The sequence below is a fragment of the Sciurus carolinensis genome, chromosome 3 (assembly GCF_902686445.1).
Source record: "Sciurus carolinensis chromosome 3, mSciCar1.2, whole genome shotgun sequence".
In the NCBI taxonomy this organism is placed as follows: domain Eukaryota; kingdom Metazoa; phylum Chordata; class Mammalia; order Rodentia; family Sciuridae; genus Sciurus; species Sciurus carolinensis.
In genome coordinates this window covers 87,620,788-87,644,419 of record NC_062215.1, presented here as the reverse complement: position 1 = coordinate 87,644,419, position 23,632 = coordinate 87,620,788, and the positions used below count along the sequence as shown (strand labels likewise).

The 23,632-nt window shown below is 33.9% G+C and overlaps 1 protein-coding gene across 2 annotated transcripts in view; it reads left to right on the top strand.

Moving 5' to 3' along the window:
* Zranb3 (zinc finger RANBP2-type containing 3) overlaps window positions 1–23,632 on the top strand; it is a 303,506-nt gene that overhangs the window by 136,943 nt on the left and 142,931 nt on the right. For both annotated transcript variants that reach the window (XM_047547212.1, XM_047547213.1), the window contains 3 exons: window positions 14,517–14,695; window positions 16,929–17,160; window positions 22,456–22,541. In XM_047547212.1, the coding sequence (XP_047403168.1) occupies window positions 14,517–14,695; window positions 16,929–17,160; window positions 22,456–22,541 (497 nt within the window). The remainder of the gene's footprint in view (window positions 1–14,516; window positions 14,696–16,928; window positions 17,161–22,455; window positions 22,542–23,632) is intronic.

The window sequence follows — 23,632 nt, the reverse complement described above, 5'->3', positions numbered from 1 at the left end:
CTGAATTTCAACCTGAGATTTTCTATTCTTAATTCTGATGTTAACTTCAAATTAATTATACTGTTGCCACATTAAAAAAGGATATAAAGCATTGTAGTGTAATTATTCACAATGCTATACAAGACATTTACTCATCTGATCTTTTATAAGAAGCTAGCTGAACTGTTCTGTCAATGACAATATCTGGTTTGCCAAATGCAAATTCTGTCTGCCTTTTGTTTCCTAGTTCTCATATTGATATACTTTTGAAAGACCCTTTTATTTTATATTTGTGATCATTAAATTCAGTTTTATTATACAACATAATTTTGTATTTTTCATATATTTTTCTTTCTTTTAATGCATTGTACATTTATTTTCTTTACGTCTGAAAGTTTCATTGATATAAACTATTCTTGCACTTGTTAAACAGTTAAGTTTAATCTTTGATGCTTAAATATAACATTAATTTACTACCTGAAATAATAATCAAATGGATATGCAAATTCATTTTCCTTTCAGAGATTTTATCAAACTTTTGAAAGTAGTCATTTTTTATTAAATGGCATGTTCATCTAAGTAGTTTGTGACGTTAGAAGCCAAATTCTGCCGTTGATAAATTTTTTCTGCATACCACATGGCAAGATAGAAATCACTATGTATTTGTTGTTGTTGTTGCTTTGTGGTACTGGAGATTGAACCCAGGGCACTGTACCACTGAGATAAGTATGTCATATTTTTTTAGCCATGTCTTGTGACTAAAATTAAATGTGAATATCGCTAAAAATTTTGAGTATAAGAATAGAATGCTGTCTACGTTAGAGATATAACTTAAAATTCTTAGAAAACATTAGAGTCTATGTTCAGTAATTTCTATATTTTGAAATTTACAATATTGGTATTGGTATTTTTTTATTGAGTGAAACGATTTTTTCTCAGGAAACACATAAGTGATTTTTATACATTTTCCAACTTAATTCCTTGAAATGCATAATATAATTTATAGTCTTCACATTGTTAAAATGAAAAATTAAGTATTGAAAATCCTTGGAAAAGTGACTTCCTCTGAGTGTGAACCTAATAATCAGTAGAAGTATTCAGGATAAAAGAAGAAATTGTTGGGACAAAAATCATGGAATATTAGGCTTTTTCAGTTTTTACCTATTCATTTTCCCATGTGGGTTTGACCAATTTTTTAAAATTACTTCTTTCATTCTATACTTAAGTGTATGTACGTTTAACTGATGTACCTTTTTTCGTTCCTCCTCCCGTCTCCCTCTTCTACCCCCAATATCAGAGAACATCAGTAAACTGTGACTGTATAAGTCTGCTCTCCAGACTTTGGCATAAAACACCAGTTTAAGACCCAGAAATTTAGCCTGGTATGGTGTTGCATGCCTATAATTCCAGCAGTTTGGGAGGCTGAGGCAGGAGGATTGCAAGTTCAAAGCCAGCCTCAGCAGCTTAGTGACACTCTAAGTAAAGTAACAAGATCCTGTCTCAGAATTTAAAAAAAAAAAAGGTCTGGGGATGTGACTCAGTGGTTAAGTATCCCTGGGTTCAATGTTCACTCCCTGGTACCAAAACAAACAAAACACTCCAGAAATTTGCTACTCCTTTAAGAAGCTCTTGAATATTTTTAAAGGAGTTTCCCTCTCTCTCTCTCTCTCTCTCTCTCTCTCTCTCTCTCTCTCTCTTCCTCTCCCTCTCACTTCTTCTCTCTCTTCCTCTCCCTCTCACTTCTTCTCTCTCTTCCTCTCCCTTCCTCCCTCCCTCCCTCCCTCCCTCTCGCTCTCCCTCTCTCCCCACTTTAGTGTACCCTGTCCCAAAGTAATGTTTTTTTTTTTTTTTTTCCAGAAAAGGGTATGTATACAACATGAAAGACTTAATGAAAGTTCAAAGTCTGAATTTTCCTTTCCTAAATCCCCTTCATATTACTCCCTCTGATGGCAACACTAATAACCAATAACCATTTCTCCCTCCCTCAATCCCTCCTTTCTCTCCAACCCTTTCTTTATTCCATCTCTTCTTTCCATCTCTTTTTTATATCCCTCTTCCTTTCTCTCACTCAGTATTAACTGGATCAGATATACTATTTTTCTTTTCAATATACTATTTTGCAAGTTTTTATTTACCAATTGTGTTACATCAATTTTTCATCATGACCAAAGTACCTGACAAGAACAACTTAGGGAAGGAAAAGTTTATTGGGCTCATAGTTTGAGAGGTTTCCCAGCCATTTTTAATTTTTTTTATTTTGAGATAGGTTCACTTTGAATTTGCGATCCTTCTGCCTCAACCTGCTGAGTCACTAGAATTATAGGTGTGTGCCACTACACCTGGCTTAAATTCTTTATTAATACCTTATTACCACTAATAATAACAGTTTTTCTCTGGATTCTGTCACATTATTTGCACCAAATAGATTTTTTTGGCCTGCTGTCTTTTAATATTTTTGTATTTCAGGGATGTAACTCAGTGGCAGAGTGCTTGCCTAGTGTGTGCCAAGTCCTGGGTTCAATCCCCAGTACAGCAAAAAACAACAAACAAAAAACCAAACAATATCATATTTAAATAGATCTTTATTTTCTGTCTCTGACTTTTAATATAAATTATAATGCTTTTTTTCTCATTAAGCATGGTATATCCTTTTGGTTAAAATATATACTTTTTCTCATATGAAGAGATTATCTTTTTTAGTAATCGTTCATAACATAGGTCTTTTTTATTTTTTCCACACTTGTTATTGGTTCATTATAATTATACAGAATGGTGGGATTCGTTGTTACATATTGATGTATGCACCCAATTGGCCAATGTCATTCTCCAGTATTTCCCCTCCCTTCCTCCTCCCTTTCCCTGGTCTATTTCCTCTACTCTACTGATCTCCCTTCAATAATAAAGAGCTTTTTAAAAAATCAGGAATGAAAGTTAAATTTTGTTAGTTACCTCTTTAACATCTAAAGATTATTATTTGACATTCTTCCTTTGATCTATTAGTATTATGAATTACAGTAACAGATTTTCTTATGTTGAACAGTGTGTTCTTGGACTTGAATTCCTCTAGGTTATTATGTATTCTTTTAATGTTCTGCTAAATTGTCTTTTCTAAGAGTCTACTTAAAATGTCTGTACCAGTACGCACATGGAAGATTGAGCTTTACCTTTTTTGCTGCCTTTTATGTTTAGTATCCATGTTATGTGGACTTTTTAAAATATTTTGTAAAGAATTTAGAAATATTTCTTTTTTGACAGTTTTTGAAATAGGTTGCCATTTCTCCTTCTACCTCCTTTTGAAGTGTAGAAAAGCTTTCTTGTCTTTTCTGTAAGCACAAGTGATAGTTTGTAAAGTGGTGACTTCATTCCAGCTGTTTATTTGAAAGTTATTTCATAGTTATAGAAGAGTTGGAAGAACATGAATAATATAAAAAACATCTGTATACCCTTTATTCAGATTTGTGTGTTGATAACTTTTATCCCATTTGTAAAGCTGTGACTTTTTCTTGAGACTGGGGAGAATAAATATGCTGTATCAAAAATAACAGTAACTGATATAAAAAATGGCTGTTCTTAAAGCTCTTTTGCCCATATGCAGCCTTTCTGTCCATTCTGGAGCCTCTTTGCTGCTTTGCATTTGCTGTCCTCCACATGGGTTTCTCTAAGCCAAGCTTTGGACTACAGACATATTTGAGTTCTGCCACAAAGCATAGCTCAGTATCTTGTCATTAGAGAGAGAGAAATGTTTGCTTCCCTTTCTGCTACTCTCTGTAACCCATCTCCTCTCTAGCTTTACCTGATCCCAGTGCATTTCCTGCAGGAGAAAGGCTGCTCCAACCCATGAGAACAAGTCAGCCATGAGGGAAATGTGACAGCAAATTTCCTAAAGTATTGTCCCTTCAGCCTTGAGTAAAGAGATCAGACCTGGATACATATACCCATGACCTTTCCCCCCTGTAAGTTTCCCCTGAGATGGGAACACATTACTGGAACACATACATAGACACATACTGTTCTAAGAACAAAAAATAACTGTTCACATATACCTCTAAAACACCCTAAAGAACAAGGATATAGTTCTGTTAAAACACACACCCCCTCTTAATAATAATAAATAATAGAACATAGGATTTCAGTTTGACATTTCCCTATATGGATTTCCTAACTTAATTTCAATCTAAAATTTATAATCCACATATTTCCAGGGGTTTTCAGAGGAGCATCTTCTAGAACAAATGGACCATCTATCTTTAAGAGAAGCCCCCCACATTTCCACATTGAAAAGTTTTTAACTTTAAAACTGGGAACATTTCCAATTTCAAAATATTCTCAGTCAGCAAGCATGTTCTTTTATCTAGAGATATAAAAATTGCTACATAAAAGCAATCAGTATATAAAATTGAAACTGAAATTCTGTGTTGGGATCATTGTTACTTTATTACTCTTAATAATTTTATGAAATAAGACATTTAGAAAATTAAAATTATTCTTCTAAGTAAAATGGTAATTTACTATTTTGAAAACATGGATAATTATACTCATGAAGTTAGGGTATTCTATTTAATTCTTATATAGACATCTGTGTGCTATTACTGAGTCAAGGCTTTGGTTCTTAATATTATCCTTAATTGTGATGAAACACTGGAGGGTTACACTTTAACAAATTCCATTGCAGTTAAAGCCAAGAACTTCGAACCACCTATTGAGTGTAGTTATTTCTGTATATTGAAATTACTTGAAGTATGTTATTGCTTTTATAATAGAATGTTATGCTATTTTAAATTCTTCTCAAAATACTGAAATCTAAGAACATGTGTTAAAAGTTTATATTCAGGTAAAAAATAATCCCAGACAATCATCTTCCTATTTGCAAATTTTGTCTTGAGTATGGTAGTTTGTGCTATTTATCATTCCTTTCCTTAATGGGAATGTCAGCTCACCTAATATACTTTTAATTATCTAGTTTGGAACCATGTCCTTTTTTAATTTGTCCCATCAAACTTTATCTACTATTATATAATATACTAAAAGTGAATTAACCAACAACAAATACCATAAAAGTTAATGACTAAATACTTCGTGTTGACAAGAATCTCTAACTTTTAGGAAATACCTGTTATAATTTAACTACATGATCTTTTAACTAATGCTAAGTAAAAAATTTAGGATTGTTACCAAGAAAGATAAATTGATAAAAATATATATAAAAGTAATTTTAGGTGAATTTTCCAGTGCCGAAGGATATCATCTTCAGGTGGATTAAGAAATGGCCAAATTAAGATTTTCATTCTTTTCAATGATGCCAAGTTGAAAATCGGAGATTTTTCCCTCTAACTAACAAGACTCAAGGAAATCTTTTCATAAAAGTCACAATGCCAGTTTATTTATATGTATTGAAGTTATTTTCCCTGTGTTGTGATCATCCAGAAGAGTCAAGAGTAGACCCTTCCACCCAAAATTTGGTTCCAGTGTCAAGACTGAGGATACCACAGACACTGGGAGATTATGAAAAGGTGTTATTTATTACTAATGTAATAAGGCTTTCTGGGGAGAGCAGATGAGGTATGAAAATGGCTTGAAAGAACAAGGAAAGGAGACTGACTTGGTTTGTTATTAGGTTTGCAGGGAGAAGTTAGAGTGCAGATTCACATCATGTGGGCCAGGTTTACATAGTTTTCATTTTCCACCAGTGCCACTACTTTCTTACTGACTTTATTAGAACTGAGGCAAAAGGATAAGGGGGCTTGAGACATTAAAAGTCCTTTTATTGTCCTATTAAAAGTCCTATGAGAAGTCCTTTATTGCCTTCCTTTTTTTATTTTCTTCTTCCATTGCTAAATCCATCTTTGAATATTCAGTTCTTTCTTCTTAAAGCCATGTCAAAAACAGGCTCCATACATCTGTTTCCGTCAGAAACTGTTCTAAGTTCCAAACCATGTACTCTGCCATTTAGACATGAAGATAAAAGTTCAGAGGGTAGAAAACTAAGGAGAAGGATCTCCCCAAATCTGCATACACATTACCCTGAAATTAAGGCATCCCTGCCTTGTTCCAGTTTTTAGGGGGAATGCTTTCAGTTTTTCATCATTTAGAATGCTATTGGCCATGGGCTTAGCATAGATAGCCTTTACAATGTTGAGGAATGTTCCTACTATCCCTGTTTTTCCTAGTGTTTTGAGCATGAAGGGATGCTGTATTTTATTCAAATGTTTTTTCTGCATCTATCGAAATAATCATGTGATTCGTGACTTTAAGTCTGTTGATATGGTGAATTACATTTATTGATTTCTGGATGTTGAACATACCTTACATACCTGGGATAAAACCCACTTGATCATGGTGCACTATCTTTTTAATATATTTTTATATGCGATTTGCTAAAATTTTGTTGAGAATTTTTGCATCAATGTTCATTAAGGATATTGGTCTGAAATTTTCTTTCCTCGACATATCTCTGTTTGGTTAAGTGATATTGGCTTCATAGAATTGAGTTTGGGAGGGTTCCCTCCTCTTCTATTTCATGGAATACTTTGAGGAGTATTGGAATGAGCACTTCTTTAAAGGTTTTGTAGAACTTGGCTGAGAACCCATCTAGTCCTGAACTTTTCTTTGTTGGTAGGCTTTTGATGACTTCTGTTTCATTACTTGAAATTGATCTATTTAAATTGTGTATGTCCTCCTGGTTCATTTTAGGTAATTCATATGTCTCTAGAAACCTGTTGATGTCTTTGAGATTTTCTATTTTGTTGGAATATATGTTTTCAAAATAGCTTCTAATTATGTTTTGTATTTCAGTCATGTCTGTCGTGATATTTCCTTGTTCATTCCGAATTTTAGTAATTTGAGTTTTCTCTCTCCTCTTTGTTACTGTGACTAAGGGTTTATCAATTTTGTTTATTTTTTCAAAGAACCAACTTTTTATTTTGTCAATTTTTTCAATTGTTTCTTTTGTTTCAATTTCGTTGATTTCAGCTCTGATTTTAACTATTTCCCGTCTTCTACTTTTGGTGTTGATCTGTTCTTTTTCTAGGGCTTTGAGCTGTAGTTACATCATTTATTTGTTGATTTTTTTCTTCATTTATTGAATGTGCTCCATCAAATAAATTTTCCTCTAAGTACTGCTTTCATAGTGTCCCAGAGATTTTTATATGATGTATCTTTGTTCTTGTTTACCTCTAAGAATTTTTTTATTTCCCCCCGATGTCTTCTGTTATCCATTCATCATTCAATAGCGTATTATTTAATCTCCAGGTGTTGGAGTAGTTTCTTTTTTTTTATTCTGTCATTTTTTTCTAATTTCAGTCCATTTTGATCTATAGAATACAAGGAGATATCTCTATCTTTTTGTATTTGCTAACAGTAGCTTTGTGGCATAATATATGGTGTGTTTTAGAGAAGGATCCATGTGCTGCTGAGACGAAAGTATATTCGCTGTTAGATGAATATTCTACATATGTCTGTTAAGTCTAAATTATTGATAGTGTCGTTGAGATCTATGGTTTCTTTGTTCAATTTTTATTTGGAAGATCTGTCCAGTGGTGAGAGAGGTATGTTAAAATCACCTAGTATTATTGTGTTGTGGTCTATTTGATTCCTGGAATTGAAGAGGATTTGTTTGACATACATGGGTGAGCCACTGTTTGGGGCATAGATATTTATGATTGTTATGTCTTGCTGATTTATGCTTCCCTTAAGCAGTATGAATTGTCCTTCTTTGTCCCTTCTGACTAACTTTGGCTTGAAATGCACATTTTCTGATAGGAAAATGGATACTCCAGCTTTTTTTGCTAAGTTCATGTGCATGGTATGTTTTTTCCCATCCTTTCAACTTTCGTCTGTGGGTATTTCTTTCTATGAGATGACTCTCTTGAAGGCAGCATATTGTTGGATCTTTCTTTTTAATCCATCTTTCTTTTTAATCCATCTTTTTAATTCATCTGACTGATGAGTTCAGGCCATTCACATTCAGGGTTATTATTGAGATATGATTTGTATTTCCATTCCAATCATTTGGTTCTTTTTTTTTTTTTTGACACGACTTGATTTCTCCTTTATTTGGTTGTTCCTTTAGGGTAGTTCCTCCCGTTGCTGATTTACATCGTTGTTTTTCATCTCTTCTTCATGGAATATTTTGCTGAGAATGTTCTGTAGTGCCGGCTTTCTTTTTGTTAATTCTTTTAGCTTTTGTTTATCATGGAAGGATTTTATTTCGTCATCAAATCTGAAGGTAAGTTTTACTGTGTATAAGATTCTTGGTTGGCATCCATTTTCTTTCAGAGCTTGAAAAATGTTGTTCCAGGCCCTTCCAACTTTTAGGGTCTGGGTTGAAAAATCTGCTGATATCTGTATTGGTTTCCCCCTGAATGTAATTTGATTCTTTTCTCTCACAGCCTTTAAAATTCTGTCTTTATTTTGTATGTTAGGTATTTTTATTATAATGTGTCTTGCTGTGGGTCTGATGTAATTTTGTATATTTGGAGTCCTATAAGCCTCTTGTACTTGATTTTCCATTTCATTCTTCAGATTTGGGAAATTTTCTGATATTATTTCATTGAATAGAATGTTCATTCCTTTGGTTTGTTTCTCTGTGCCTTCCTCAATCTCAATAATTCTTAAATTTGTCCTTTTCATGATATCCCATAATTCTTATAGATTCTGTTCATGATTTCTACCATCTTTTTCTGTTTGGTCAACTTTGTTTTCAAGATTAAATATTTTTTCTTCAGTGTCTGCGGTTCTGTCTTCCAGGTGTTCTATCCTATTGGTTATGCTTTCTATGGAGGTTTTAATTTGGTTTATTGTTTCCTGCATTTCAAAGATTTCTGTTTGTTTGGTTTTTTTTTTCAGTATCTTTAACTCTTTATTGAAATGATCTTTTGCTTCCTGCATTTGCTCTTTTAACTGTTGATTTGTGCGATCATTCAAAGCCTGCATGTGCTCTTTCATCTCATCATTTGCTTCTCTGATCATTTTAATTGTATACATTCTGAACTCCCTTTCTGACATTTCTTCTACCATGCTGTCATTGGATATTATTGATGTAGTATCTAGGTTTTTTGGGGACATTTTCTTCCCTTGTTTTCTCATATTGCTCAGGTATCTTCCCCTCTAGTAGTGAAATTCTGAGCTATTGCCCATTTCCCCTATTGACTTATAGTGTCCCTGTAGTTTTCCAATAACTCACCTCCTAGCCTTCAGTAGCCTGAAATTTTAGAGGAAATTGATAATTCAGTGATCCTCAAGGAAGCTTCCCTTCCAGGGGTGGTGACCTTCAGGTGGGGTATAGTCCCTGCTAATGGGCATAGCCACCTCCACTTGCTGACCGATGTCAGGCAAAGGGGGACTAGACTGCAGGCTGGGGCACAGCTGGTGTGGGCCTGGGTCTCTGGTTCTATTGCCCTGATGGGAAAACCTCGCGGGTTACAGGGGGAAACTCACCCGGTGGGGAAGTCTCTTGCTGGGCAGCCCTCCTCTGCGATGTTCCCTGGGGTCCAGAACTATCACCAGGACCAGGGAGCCTAGCTCTGTGCAGAAGACTTCGGTGGGTGACCCTCATCTGAGAAGCTGCCTGCGATCCGGACCTACCGCGTGGGCCGGGGAGCCTCGCTCTGTGTGGAAGTCTTTCACTAGGCAGCCCTCCTCTGCAATGCTCCTGTCTGTCTGGGTTCACCGCTCCAGTGGGGGTGTCTCCCTGGGCAACTCTTCTCCCTGAAGTTCCCTCCGTTCCAGGACTACTGCCCTAGCCGGGGGCCTTGCCCAGTGAGAGAGACTTACCCAGCGGCTCTGAGTTGATCTCAAGTCTCTCAATACATACTCTTCTTAAGTCCTGAATCCTGGAGTGACATGAAATGCAGTAACCCTCTAGTCTGCCATCTTGAAAACCCCTCTCTTAGCAATTTCCAAAATATAATTCATTGTTATTTATTATAGCTATCACATGGTAATAGAGCTCTCGACCTTATTCTTCATGTCTTTTGGTTTTTGGTTTAGTTTGTATTTGCAGTGCTGAGGATCAAACCCTTCGCTATAGTAGGCTAATGGTGTGCCATCAGTTACAGCCCCATACCCCACATTCCTCCTAACTGAAATTTTGTTGTCCTTTTTTTATTCTGTTGTTTTGAGTTCCATTCCACATATCCCTATGTGAACTCACCTCCCTGATTTCAGCAGACAGTGTTAGAATATGTTGGTAAGTGGCAGTCTTCAGGAAGTGTTGCCTGGCAGGCTAAGACAGAACAGATATTTACAGTATGTGCAGTACACAAAAGTCTGGGCAGACAAGTGATTGGTACCAAGTAAATATAACAAAAAGCAGATAATAAGAACCTAGTAATAGAATCTGGGTCCCAGAGAGGGAATTCTACTTCCTACAAAATGAGAGAAGGAGAGACCCCTATTTCTACAGAGATTGAAATTAAGAAAATAGGTTATAAAAACATGGCAGGAAAAAAAACCAGGAACCCACTACTATAGCATAGAGTTAATGGTGTGATCCATAAACAAACAAACAAACAAAAAATAGGTCATAAGTCAGTTCCTAGAACTGTGCTTATAATTAGAGTTATTTCAGGCAGGAAACAGCAATATTATTTAATTCAAACTGGGTTTTAAAAAAAACCTGTACTTGATAAGTTTCTGCTGCCTTGGAACCAAGCTGGCCTCACAATATGGTGATGTTTGAATAGTTTCATATATGACAATTAGAGGACTTTCAGGTCAGGAAAACATAGCAGTCAATATATCAAAAATAGGCATGTAATTACTTTTTGGTTCATTTATAAAACTAACATAAAATTTGTTATTTTTTCTTAAGGCTATGTCTACTGTTATAAGGTTAAACTTAAATTTGGATGTATAGGCCTAAAGGTCGGGTTGTGTACTTTCTTTGGAAAGATATACAGAATATTAGGGTGTTAAATTGTTTACCTTTACAATGAAATAATGTAGACTTGGTGTGTGTCCATCCTGAACCCATCTGTTTACCATAATCTGCCTAACTTACCTCAATTTTATTCTTAAAAGACTAGGTATATTATGATTTTAATCTTCAGATGGATCTTGTTTCAGTAAGCTCTTTGACTTAGCTTCAGCTCTGTGTATATGTTATGTGGCTTAAAACTTTGAAATGGCAACTAATATTGCTGCTTTCTTAGACCAAAAGCATTTGTGTTATCTTCTTCCCCTTATTAAAACTGCAAACACCTCTTCTGTACCTGGGTCTTATCTGGTCCAGAGAGTATTAGGTCCCTGATCTTCATTTAGACATTCATTCACTCATGCCAGCAAATAATATGTATTTACTATCAAAAACACATTCACTTCAAAAATTCCATTTAATATGTTTCATTTTGGTAGTCTTTTATCTAGCAAAAGAACATTTTTCCAAAGCAAATCCATAAAGTTTTCTTATTAATCTTTGAAGTTTCCTTGGTAAAATGTAACTTTTCTTGAATGATCCTGATTTTTTGTTTTTCTTAATAGCACTAATTAAAAGAAAAATACATAAAACAAGGTTTTTATAATAGAGACTTGCTGAAAAGCCAAAACCACCCTTTTCTCTTTTCTTTAATCTTGCTCAATGTTCAAAACTCATTTAAAAATCATTGTTTTAGGTTTCTGTGTCTTTTTTCTCTTTGAATAGACATTAAGTAGAATCTGTGTCTTTTAGTCTTTTTCCCATTGTTCACTATGTAACTACTTTTTTAAATGTTAAGCATTATTGAGGTGTAATTTACCCTTCTAGATATATTAACTTTTTTTAAAAAATATTTTGTTTTAGGTGTAGATGGACACAATATCTTTATTTATTTTTATGTGGTACTGAGGATCAAACCAATGCCTTGCAAGTGCAAAGCAAGCCCTCTACCACTGAGCTACAGCCCCAACCCCTAACTTGTTTTTAATACACAATTCTGAGTTCTGACAAATGCCGACAGTCATGTGTTCTTTAGTAGTCAGTAATGAGCAGTGAATGCATAGCAAGTCACTGGTTACTTTTAAAGTTTTCTTTAAATTACTGCCAAAACCTGTAGCAGATAACTTGTAGAAAAACATTGGTACACAGATGCTGAGAGTAAGAATATGAAAACTAAAAGTGCTAATATGGGGAAATGCATCAAAAAGAAAAATTGATGGGACTAATTCTTGCTAAGGTTCATTGAGTTTGGTGTGAACTCAAGAGTATCTCTATGTCTGGGAAGGGAAATTCCTTTAGTAGCACTGATAACTTCTGATGATGGGCTACTGACCCCAGTGCCCACATTAACATGGTATTGACTTGTAGATGAAACCCCCCTGAATAGAATAGCCACAGTGACAGTTCCTGAAAGGATCAGTCAGAATCAAAAACTCTACTGCCCTTTGGGAAAGAGGAGTTGAACACCTGATTGGCAAAGAGTATATAGAATGTGGTCCCCAGTTCCCAAATCAAACATTAAACAGCAATAAATTTGGAGACAGCACTGTTTCCTTTCTCATTCTTTGCTCAGAGAAATCCCACTGTCTCTCCCTTAACAGTGCTCTTTGCTTCAGCCTGACTGTACTTTCACCCTACTCTCACTTAACTTCCACTTTACTTTCACTTGTGAAAGCAACAGACCTCAACGGATCAGCAAACTTTCTGTATTAAACAGTGGAATGGCACATTTTCAGGAGAGAAACTAGTTACAAAAGGCGTCTGATTTTTATAGGGATTAAGTGAGAGTTAATCATAGCCCAATGTTTAGTGTGTCTTAATCATTAGAGACTTAATTATAGCAGAATATATTGGTTGGGCAGTCAGGAAAATAGTTGTAGAACCAGAAATTGTGAAAGTTCCCAGCCCATTGGTTTTCCTTCTCTTCCTGGGATCCATTGATCTCCTTTCTCCCTGGGGGTTATTATTCCCCTTTTACCCTGGGAGTTGTTGTTCTTTTTTCCTGGGGCTTGTTGTGTTCCATATCCTTCAACTTATAATAAAATTCTCTTGCATGACTTTCAGTATCTGATTTTAAATTTTCTTTTGTTAGAATACAAGAACTGAGATTTGGAACTTCAGCTTTCTGCTCACCTGTGATAATGTCACTACCACTAAAATAAAAGCGTAGACCTGCATTATCCCAAAAGTTTTCCATATGTTGCTCCCTTCCTCTACCTCTAGCCCCTGGCAACCATTGATCTGCTATCTGTCCTGTTGCTTTCCACGATGAATGGAATCCTATTCTATGGAGCCAAGTTTGCACCTTTTGGTAGTGAGAGGAAGTGCTGGTGCTGGGATTGAACCCAGAGCCACCCTCATGCCAAGCATGCACTCTACCACTGAGCTACACCCCCAACCTAGTTTGTGCCTTTTTTTTTTTTTTTTTTTTTTTTTTTTCCTGAATAGTATTCCATTGTATCATAACAGTGGTCCACTTTATGCTTTGAATATAACACTTGCTGTTCTGCCACTGCAATTTAATTTTAAGTGGACATGTTTCTTTCTCTTCCTCTCTCCCTGATCCTCCCTAATCTCTCCCCCTACTCAGGGGAACTGGATTACCTTTCTTCCCCATCCTAGGCAGTTATCTGTCCCTGAGGACATATGCATCATAGGAAGGAAGTAATCCAGACTTTGGGGATGGTACCAGAAGATCTCAGAAATGACTATCTCCCAAATTAACAATTGAATTATAACTCCAGACAGAGAACCCTTGGAATGTAGCCTTTGAGTCACCTCTCTAAAATCCCCCTTTTCCTGCTGATGGGTGATTCTACCCATCACAGTCTTTGGGACAGGAGTCCCCTGCGTTTCTCCTTTACTAACAAAACAATAAACCTTTTTCCTTTTTCTCAAAACCATGTTCTTATTATTGGATTGGCATTGGGGAAAAAGACCAAGCTTTTCACAACTGCATGAATATGCCATAATTTGAATATCCATACACTAGTTGAAGAACATTTCAGTTTGCTTCAGTTTCTGGCTATTATGAACCAAATCATAATAAACATTCATTTAGGAACTACTTTTTAAATAGGAACTGCTTAGAGATGCCTAGGAGTGATGGGGTAGTATGATAGTATGGAAAAGTTTGAGTGGGAAGACACCATAGACATGGAATCTCAAACTAATTTTGTATCAGTTTGCCGTGATTTAGATAGTTGAACCTCTCTCTGCCTTTTTTTTTTTTTTTTTAAGAAAATGTATATGATTCAGGGCTTATTCAAGTTTTAAAATAATTTGATTTCGTGCTATATGGGTAAGGCATTTATTATATTATCTGAAAAATTATAAATGATTACACATTTTATAAAATTAAGTTCCTAAAATAAGTATAACCAATATTTAAATTTAGGAGTCATTTTTGTCTATAAGTCCAATTTCATGTAGTTTGAAAATAACAATTTGTTTAATGAATTTTAAAGGTCCTTATAATATGTTAGTTTTTTATTAACTGTGTAATCCAACTGAGTTTGCATTGAAAAATTATTTTGAGAAAAGTTTTTGATAAATGTTTTCTTTCAAAATATCTTAGACTTTATTTTTAATACTTGTTTTTTTTTTTTTTTTTTTTTTAATTTAGATGGGTCTAGGAAAGACAGTCCAGGCCATTGCAATTGCTTACTTCTATAAAGAGGAATGGCCTCTTTTAATAGTGGTGCCTTCATCCCTGAGGTACCCTTGGACAGAAGAAATAGAGAAATGGATTCCAGAGCTAGAGCCTGAAGCAATCAATGTTATTCAGAATAAATCTGATGTTGGGTAAGAACAACATTTTAATCTTTCAGGAAAAAAAACACAAAACTTCTCTGTGTGTATTTATATATTTTCATGTTTTGAATGAAATATAATCTATATATAGATCATCATTTAGAAGAGAGTAAAGAATTTGACTTTACATTTTAAAATTTGAATTATTTATCTAAAATCCACTAACATATTTAATTTAAGCTCCCTTATATTTCAAAAGTAAATGTAAAATATGTGTACTTTTAACTATATATATGTAATTATTTACTTTACATATACTTTAAATAAGCTGAAAACTCTTTTAGGGTTCAAAAATAAATTTTACGACTTTTCAAAGATTAACTTGAAACTGGATGAGCTTTTAATCTCAGAAACCATGGTAAATTTTTCTTTCCAAGTTGTTAGTTAATATGCAAATTTTATGTGATTCAAAATTAATATTAGCAAGTTTGATTTTATTTATACTATTTTGTAATTTTGATAATTGGTATTATGACAATATTTGCTAGTGATTATTAGAAATCAGTACTCATAGTATTTTTCTCATTTTCTTTATAGCCATTGGAATTAGTCAACCAATTTGAAAATTCATAAATTATTGCATTGATTCAAATTATCCTGTTTTCAAAGGTTCAAATTATCAGTTGTGAAAACAGCACAAAATGTTTAAAAGCAGTACATCTACCTAAGATAATATGTTAATCTTTACACTTTTTTTGTGTGTGTGGTATTACATTTTACTGTGTTCCTTAAGACTCTTGGTATAGAGTGTAAAAATAAACTTTACATTCATGAATGTGGAGTTAACAGAGAGTAGGTTTCAACCTTGGAACCCTAATTCATAAGCTTTATGTATTTATGGGCCCAAGAAAATTTGGACACTCTTTGCATGCTTAAGTTAAAATGTAGGCAATCATTATGCATAAATTTCCTCTTCTCCAGTAAACTGCATGAAATTGAAAAGACAAAAATCTAGATTATATTGAATATATTAAGAGGTTTCCATAATCATTCTATTTTAGTTATACATTATTTAAATGTCTACATTTAAATTTTATTAAAATGTATGTCATCTACATCTTTTATTGCATTTAGATCATGTAGCTTTCATTGTTATTTCAGAAATATACTTTTGCAATTAAATAGTAGCTAATACTTTTATTTGAAAAATATTCAGAATGTGCTAGATAGAACTACAATCCCATTTTACATTTTCTGGAGGATATTAACTATGGGCAGAAAAACTACCTAGTGTCTTCCAGATTCTTTTTTTTTAATATTGTTTTTAGTTGTTAATAAACCTTTAATTAATTAATTAATTTATATGCGTTGCTGAGTATTGAACCCAGTGCCTCACAAATGTAGGCAAGTGCTCTACCACTGAGCCACAACCCCAGCCCTTCTTCCAGATTCTTAATGAAACATCTTTAGGTATATACCAAACTGTGACAACATGGACTTTTGACAAATACATATACTTTTCTCTGGCATATGATGGCAGTTATGCCTAGACTGCACTAGTGAAGACATGGCAAGATAGAAACCGCAGACAATGCTTTTGTCTTCTTTATTTTATTTATAGTATAACAAAGTTAGTAATATTAGCTGTACTTTTTTTCTACAGGCTCTTTTGGATATTTGAATACAGTAAAAGAAGCATAGATCTCTTGATAAAGTAGATTTACCCAGGGCTTAAACTACGGTTGCCATTTAGGACCTCTGAATTTTCTGTCAGATGGTAGGGAATGACCCTCTATATTTTTTCATTGGTGATGCAGAAAATGCAAAAGTGATATCTTTTAATATTCATGAGTTTATTTATCACCTTCCAAAAATATTTTGGGGGAGCATAGCACTGGATATACAATGATCAATAAAACACATTTTCTACCTTCAACAATCTCTTTCTACAGTAATAGAGATATATAAATATAAAATATATAAAAAATATGTAAATGAATAAAATATTATAAATGTGTGAATTATGGAGATCAAAAGATGTAGTAGGCCTCTGTGCTTCTCCTTTGCTAGCAAAGCATTAAGCCTTCTTTTTTCTTTTTCTCAAAACCATGTCCTCCTTATTGGATTGGCATCAAGAACAAGGACTTTTGGTAACAATACCATCTCTTCCTGTTTGTCTTTTCTTCTTTTTTCTTGTCCCCCCCCCCCAAAAAAAAAGAGTTATATTGTTTATGATAAAGTTATTATTGACATATTTTTAAAGTACATGAATTTTCTTTTCTAGGAGAATATCGACCAGCAAAGTGACAATTCTGGGTTATGGTCTTTTAACAACAGATGCATTGACTTTGATAGATGCACTGAATAATCAGAACTTCAAAGTAGTTATAGTGGATGAATCGCACTACATGAAGTCCAGAACAGCAACCCGCAGCAAGATTTTATTGCCAGTGGTACAGAAATCCAGACGAGCCATTCTTCTTACAGGAACTCCAGCTTTGGGAAGGCCTGAAGAGGTATTAAAATCTTTATAATCTGGGTTTTAAAAGAAAAGAAAAGAGAAATTAAATCTGTCATCTGTTTTGCATTTTTAGTTGCAAATTAGATGCATCAAATGTCAAAGTTTGCATTGGGATTTTCTAGGCAGCTATTAATCATTAAATATATCTTTCATCATAACTATTTTGTCTATTTACATGTAAATCTTAGGCATGCTTATGTATAAAAAATAGTTGTTTTTTTGTTTGTTTGTTTGTTTGTTCTTGGTACTGGGATTGAACCAAGGGGCACTTAGCTACTAAACCCCATCCCTGTCCCTTTTAATTTTTTATTTTAAGGCAGGGTCTTGCTAAATTGCTTAGGGCCTCACTAAGTTGCTGAAGATGGTTTTGAACTTGTAATCCTCCTGCCTCAGCCTCCTGAGCTACTGGGATTACAGGGCATGGGCCGCTACACCCAGCTTAAAAAGAGTTTTGGGCTGAGACTGTACCTCAGTGGCAGAGTGCTTGCCTAGCATGTGTGAGGCACTGGGTTTGATCCTCAGCACCATATAAAAATAAACAAATAAAATAAAGGTATTCTGTCCATCTACAACTACAAAAAAATTTTAAAAATAGCTTTAACCTTTATTATAAGGTTTCCATATTTAGTACAGATTTGTGATATTCTTCACACATATCCCTGAAGTTCTTTTGTGGGCTTAACTATTCTTTTGTCTGTCTTATATTTTAAATACATAAGTGCCTTAGGACTGGGGTTGAATCTAATTCATTTTTTTATAACTACATTGCAGTACTTGTCTCTGTTCCTCTTTTACTTTAAGATTCACATTTGGGAAGGTAGTAACTACAGCTTGTCTAAAGACCAGTAAGCATCCACTTAGAATGGAGGAATAAGGCACCTATTTGATACCCCATTTAATTTTACCACTCTAGGAGGCAGATGGAGTTTGGAGTGGTTACAGGTTTGAAAAGAAATAGTAGATGAAATTTTCATCAGTCTTTAAGGGCCACTGTTCCCCAAGGAACATGGGCTTGTTGTAGGGTTGCTAGGAGAATTAAAGGAATTATTGTTTTGAAAGTACCTTCACCCTGTACTCTGGTAGATAGTAAAAACTCAACATGTGGTAGCCAATATTCATTATTATGCTAAACCTGGGTGACATCTGTTATCATTGTATCTCTAGTATGATCTAGGCTCTGCTTTTAAATTCGCTCTCTGGAAGTCTTCTGAGATACACATAACACTAAATACATAGTGCAGAGAAAATGCTCAATTTTCGTTTTATATTTTTTCTCTCAGAAGTGACAAGAGTGGCAGTGGAGAGTAGACCCCTAATAATTTCCTTACGTTATGTTCCAAAATTATGTCATTGAATAAATAATAGAAGTGAAACAAGGCACAGTGGTACATACCTGTAACCCAACAACTTGGGAGACTAAAAAGAGAGACTCTTGTTGAGTCCAGCCCAAACAACTTAGTAAGACTCTGTCTTACAATAAAATAAGATGTAGTTTAGAAGTAAAGTACTCCTAGTTTTAATCCCCCAATACCACAAAGTAATAATAATGATAATGATAATAATAATGGTGTTTATACCTTTTAAAAAATCATGAAAGATTGTTAATACAAGAAAGGGAATATGTAACAGATACAGATATTTAACATGACAAAAATAACGTGAATACTCATCTACTTATTATCACTTATTATCTAGCATGAGAAATAGAACATTGACAATATGACAGTGACCAAATGTCCCACTGTGATCACATGTCCATAGTTTCACCCCTTACCAAGTATAGCCACTATCAAAACAAGGGTAAATCCAAATTTTGTGGGGGTCCATGAATGTTAAGCTTGTTTTTTGGGGGAACTCTTTAAGAAAAAGAGTATAGATGACAGGTAATATACTTGTGTGCAAGGACTGGCAAAATGGAGAAACTGTGCCCCTTCTGAAGGTGACAAGGAGTGGATGCCATAAAGAAGAAGAAGAAGAAAAAAAGAATATAAGATTATAAATTCTAAGTTAGGGAGTTTGAATTGAGAAAGTGTGAATCCTTCGATTTTGTCTTTTTTTTTTTCAATTTTTCAATTTTTATTATTTTTTTATAATTTGTTCTAATTAGTTATTAGTTATGCATGACAGTAGAATGCATTTTGACACATTATATACAAATGGTTGTTTTTCTTGTCAAGATTACTTTGGATATTCTGGGTCCTTAGAATCTTTGTATAAATTTTTTATCAGGTTGGTCAGTTTTTGCAAAGAATCCAGCTTTAATTTTTTTAGGTACCATGTTGAATGTATAGATTGTTTTGGAGAATATTTCCATCTTAACAATATTTACTATTCAAATCTGTGAGCCTATGATGTCTTTCTGTTCATTTTATGCCTTATTTAGTTTTTTTCCCCAATAGTACTTTGTAATTTTCACATCTTATGATGCTTCTGTTAAATTTAATTCCATTTATTTATTTTTTTGATCCATTATAAATGGAATTGTTTTTTCAATTTCATTTTTGATTGTTCATTGCTAAGTATAGAGATACAATTTGATTTTGTGGCTTTATCATGTATCTTGCAAACTTGCTGAACTTATTAGTTTAATATTATTTTAGGAATTTCTTAGGGTTTTCTATATAAGAAACTGGTGAAGAGTGATAGTTTTACTTCTTTCTTTCCAATCTCAGTGACTTTTATTTCATTTTCTTACCTAATTGTATTGGCTGGAACTCGTAGTATAATGTTTAATGAAAGTAGCAAGAGTTGACATCCTTGTGGTTCTGATCTTAGGGAGAACATTCAGCCTTTTACTTTAAGTAGAATGCTATATGAATTTTCCCTGAATTTTCTTCATCAGGTTAAGGAAGTTCCTTTCCAGTCCTTATTTATTGGGTGTTTAATTCTGAAGAGATGTTGAATTTTATCTAGTACTTTTTCTGCATCTATAGGGCTCATCATGCTATTTTGGTCTTTTTGTTTCTTTGGAGGTTGGGAAAAATTGTTCAAAAGATAGTGGTGATTAATGCACAACTTCATGAATGTACTAAAAACCATTGAATTGTGTACTTACAGAGTATGAACTTTATGAGTCATATCTCAATAATGTTAACTTTTAAAGTAACAGTATAAACTACCAGGTATGGTCTTTCAGAGTTGAAAAATAAAAAAAATTTCATGACATTATTAATGTGAGTGTAAATTGGGACAGTCTTCATGGGCCAACATGATAATATCCATCAAGTTTTAAAAACTGTGTTTGGATACAAATAATAAATGCTGGTGAGGATGCAGAGGGGAAAGGAACACTTTACACAGTGTTATGTGGGATTGTAAATTAGCATATCCATTATGGAAATCAGTATGGAGATTCCTTAAAAGACTAGAAATGGAAACACCATGTGACCCACCTATCCCACTCCTCAGTATTTATCCAAAAGAACTAAAGTCAGTGTACTGTAGTGATACATGCATACCCATGTTTATAGCAGTGCAATTCATAATAGCCAAGTTAGGGAACTAGCCTAGATGCTTGTCAATGGATGAATGGATAAAGAAAATAGGGTATATATACACAATGAAGTTTTACACAGCAGTAAAGAAAAATGAAATTATGTCATTTCCAGAAAAATGGATGGAATTGGAGAACTTCATATTAAGTAAAACAAACCAGACTCAGACAGTCAAGGATTGTTTGTTTTCTCTCATTTTATGTGATAGAGGGTAAAAACAGGTCAAAGGAAAAGAATTTTCATGAACAAAGAAGGGGGACCAGTAGAATAGAGAATGAGAATCAGGGGAAGAGAGGAAGAGAAGAACAGGGGAGGTCATGGGCAATGAAAATGACCAAATTATGTGTATCTATAAATATATCATAATGAATTTCACTATTTTGTAAAATTATAAGGCAGCGATAAATAAAACAGAGAAACCAAAATAAGTAAATAAACTTACTAAAAATTAAAATTGAGGACTGGGGTTGTGGCTTAGTGGTAGAGCGCTTGCCTAACTAGCATGTGTGAGGCACTGGGTTTGATCCTTAGCACCACATAAAAATAAATAAAATATAGGTATTGTGTCCATCTACAACTAAAAGAAAACTTTTTTTAAATTGAAACATGAAAACCAAGGCTTAATTCCAGCTCTTCCTCCTCCCACTCCTCCCGCCCCCTCCCCTCCTCCTCCTCTCCTCCTCCTCCTCCTCCTTCTTTTTCCTCCTCCTTTCTTCTTCTTCTTCTTCTTCCTCTTCTTCTTCTTTCTTCTTTCTTCTTCTTTTCTTCCAGGTTAATTCAAACTGCATTTATAAAAGAATCAAATTAGTTGTTATCTCACATGCCATGCATTCATACAGAATACACTGACCCTTCAGGGATACAGGGAGACCAGCTCTTCCACTTCTGAAAACATATTTCACAAAACTCATCAAATAAAAATAAAGGTGGGCCAGGTGTTGTGGCACATACCTATAATCCTAGAGGCTTGGGAGACTGAGGCAGGCAGATCTCAAGTTCAAAACCAGCCCCAGCAATTTAGTGAGGCCCTAAGCAATTTAGCAAGACTCTGTTTCTAAATAAAATATAAAAAAGGGCTGATGTTGTGACTTAGTGGTTAAGTGCCCTCAGGTTCAATCCCTGGTACCAAAATATACACATACATACATATACATACATATACATACATACATACATACATACATACATAAATACATAAATAAATGTTGGTGGATAGACAGATAGATGGTTAATAGATATAGTTGTGTGTATATGCACACACATCCACAGAATTATATGATGTTATTAATTTTTGCAACTACATAAAAACTAGAAATAACTTTCATATTAAGTTTCAGGAATCTGTTTAAATATTAACAATATGTATACATAATAATGAGTGGCTATTTGGCCTTTAAATCGTATTTTATTATCGTAATGCATTGCTTATATAATATTTAAAACCAAATAAAAATATATATGTACTTTACATGTTTGTGGGACAAAAAGATATATTTGGGGGACAAAATTTTATTTGAGTAACAATTTGTATAATATGGTCCTCTTTTTGTAATAAAAGAATATATATATATATGCCATTTAGGCATAAAAAAATGTGTAAGTTTATGTTTAAGAAACATATAACTTATCCCTGAAGAATGCATGGGTGGGTGGAAAGAAAGAAGGGACATTGAAGAAGTAGGTTTTCTTTTATACATTTTAATATTTTATTAACTTATTTTATCACCGTAACTTATTTTCACTGTAATTTACTTGAAAATATTTCAACTTACTGAGAATAGTTGTGTTGTTAACAGCTTTTCATGCAGATTGAAGCCCTTTATCCACAAAGATTTGGAACATGGACTGACTATGCCAAAAGATACTGTAATGCACATATCAGGTATGACATTATTTTCCCTGAGTTTTTACCTTCCCATATTTCCTGTGAACTTTAAGCTTCATTAATCATTCTTCATTCCAAAGTGTTTTCCAAACTTGTGGTAGCTGTGGAATAATTTCTTCAAGTAAAAAAAAAAACTTGTGTGGAAGAACTATATGTAAAATAAATAGATAATGGCAAAACGGTTTTTAAAAAAATTTTTGCTTTTTACATTCCACTTTTTTCTTTGTAATTATTTTTATTAACTAGATCTACATGCACATCATATAAAAGTAAAAAATAAGTACCTGTTCCTTCCTGGTCTCACAGCCATGTAGTAATTCTCTTTCCATGTAACTGTTGTTGATAGTTTCTTGTATACCTTCTGGAGTTAGTCAGTGCCTGAACAAACACTTATTTTGCATGTATAATATTGCTCCATGTATATGTATATTTTCTTACACGTTGTTTTGCTGTTTACATTCTTCACCATGTATCTTGGAGATCCTTCCATTTCAGTTCCTGAAAGAGTTTTCGATAGTCCTTTAAAATGCTACATGTTTTTTACTGTTTGGAATTTACTTATACAGTTCACTCTTAATAGGCATTTGTTTGCCATACATAGCCAGTGCAATAATGAATATCACTGTGCATGTTGAGAAGTAGCATATTATAATTATTTAAGAGCGTGAATATCCAGGGCTGGGGTTGTGGCTCAGTAGTAGAATGCTTGCCTAGCCCATGTGAGGCACTGGGTTTGATCCTCAGCACCACATAAAAATAAATAAATTAAATAAAGGTATTATGTCCATCTACAACCAAAAATATTTGTTTTGAAAAAGTATGGAAATCCAGACCTAGACCACCTGTATTTTATTTTCACATCTACTACTTACTAGATGTTTTATTCAAGGAAAGTAATTTTATCTCCCCATACTTCAGTTTCTTAAACTCTAAAAACAGAATGATTAGGCCTGCCTCAGAGTTACTAGACTTATATTTGCTTATATTTATAAAGGACTTGAATTTTGATTGTACATAGTGAGCACTCAATAATTATTATTATTTTAGTATTTCATTTCAAATACATGTGAATAAATCTAAGTTTATAA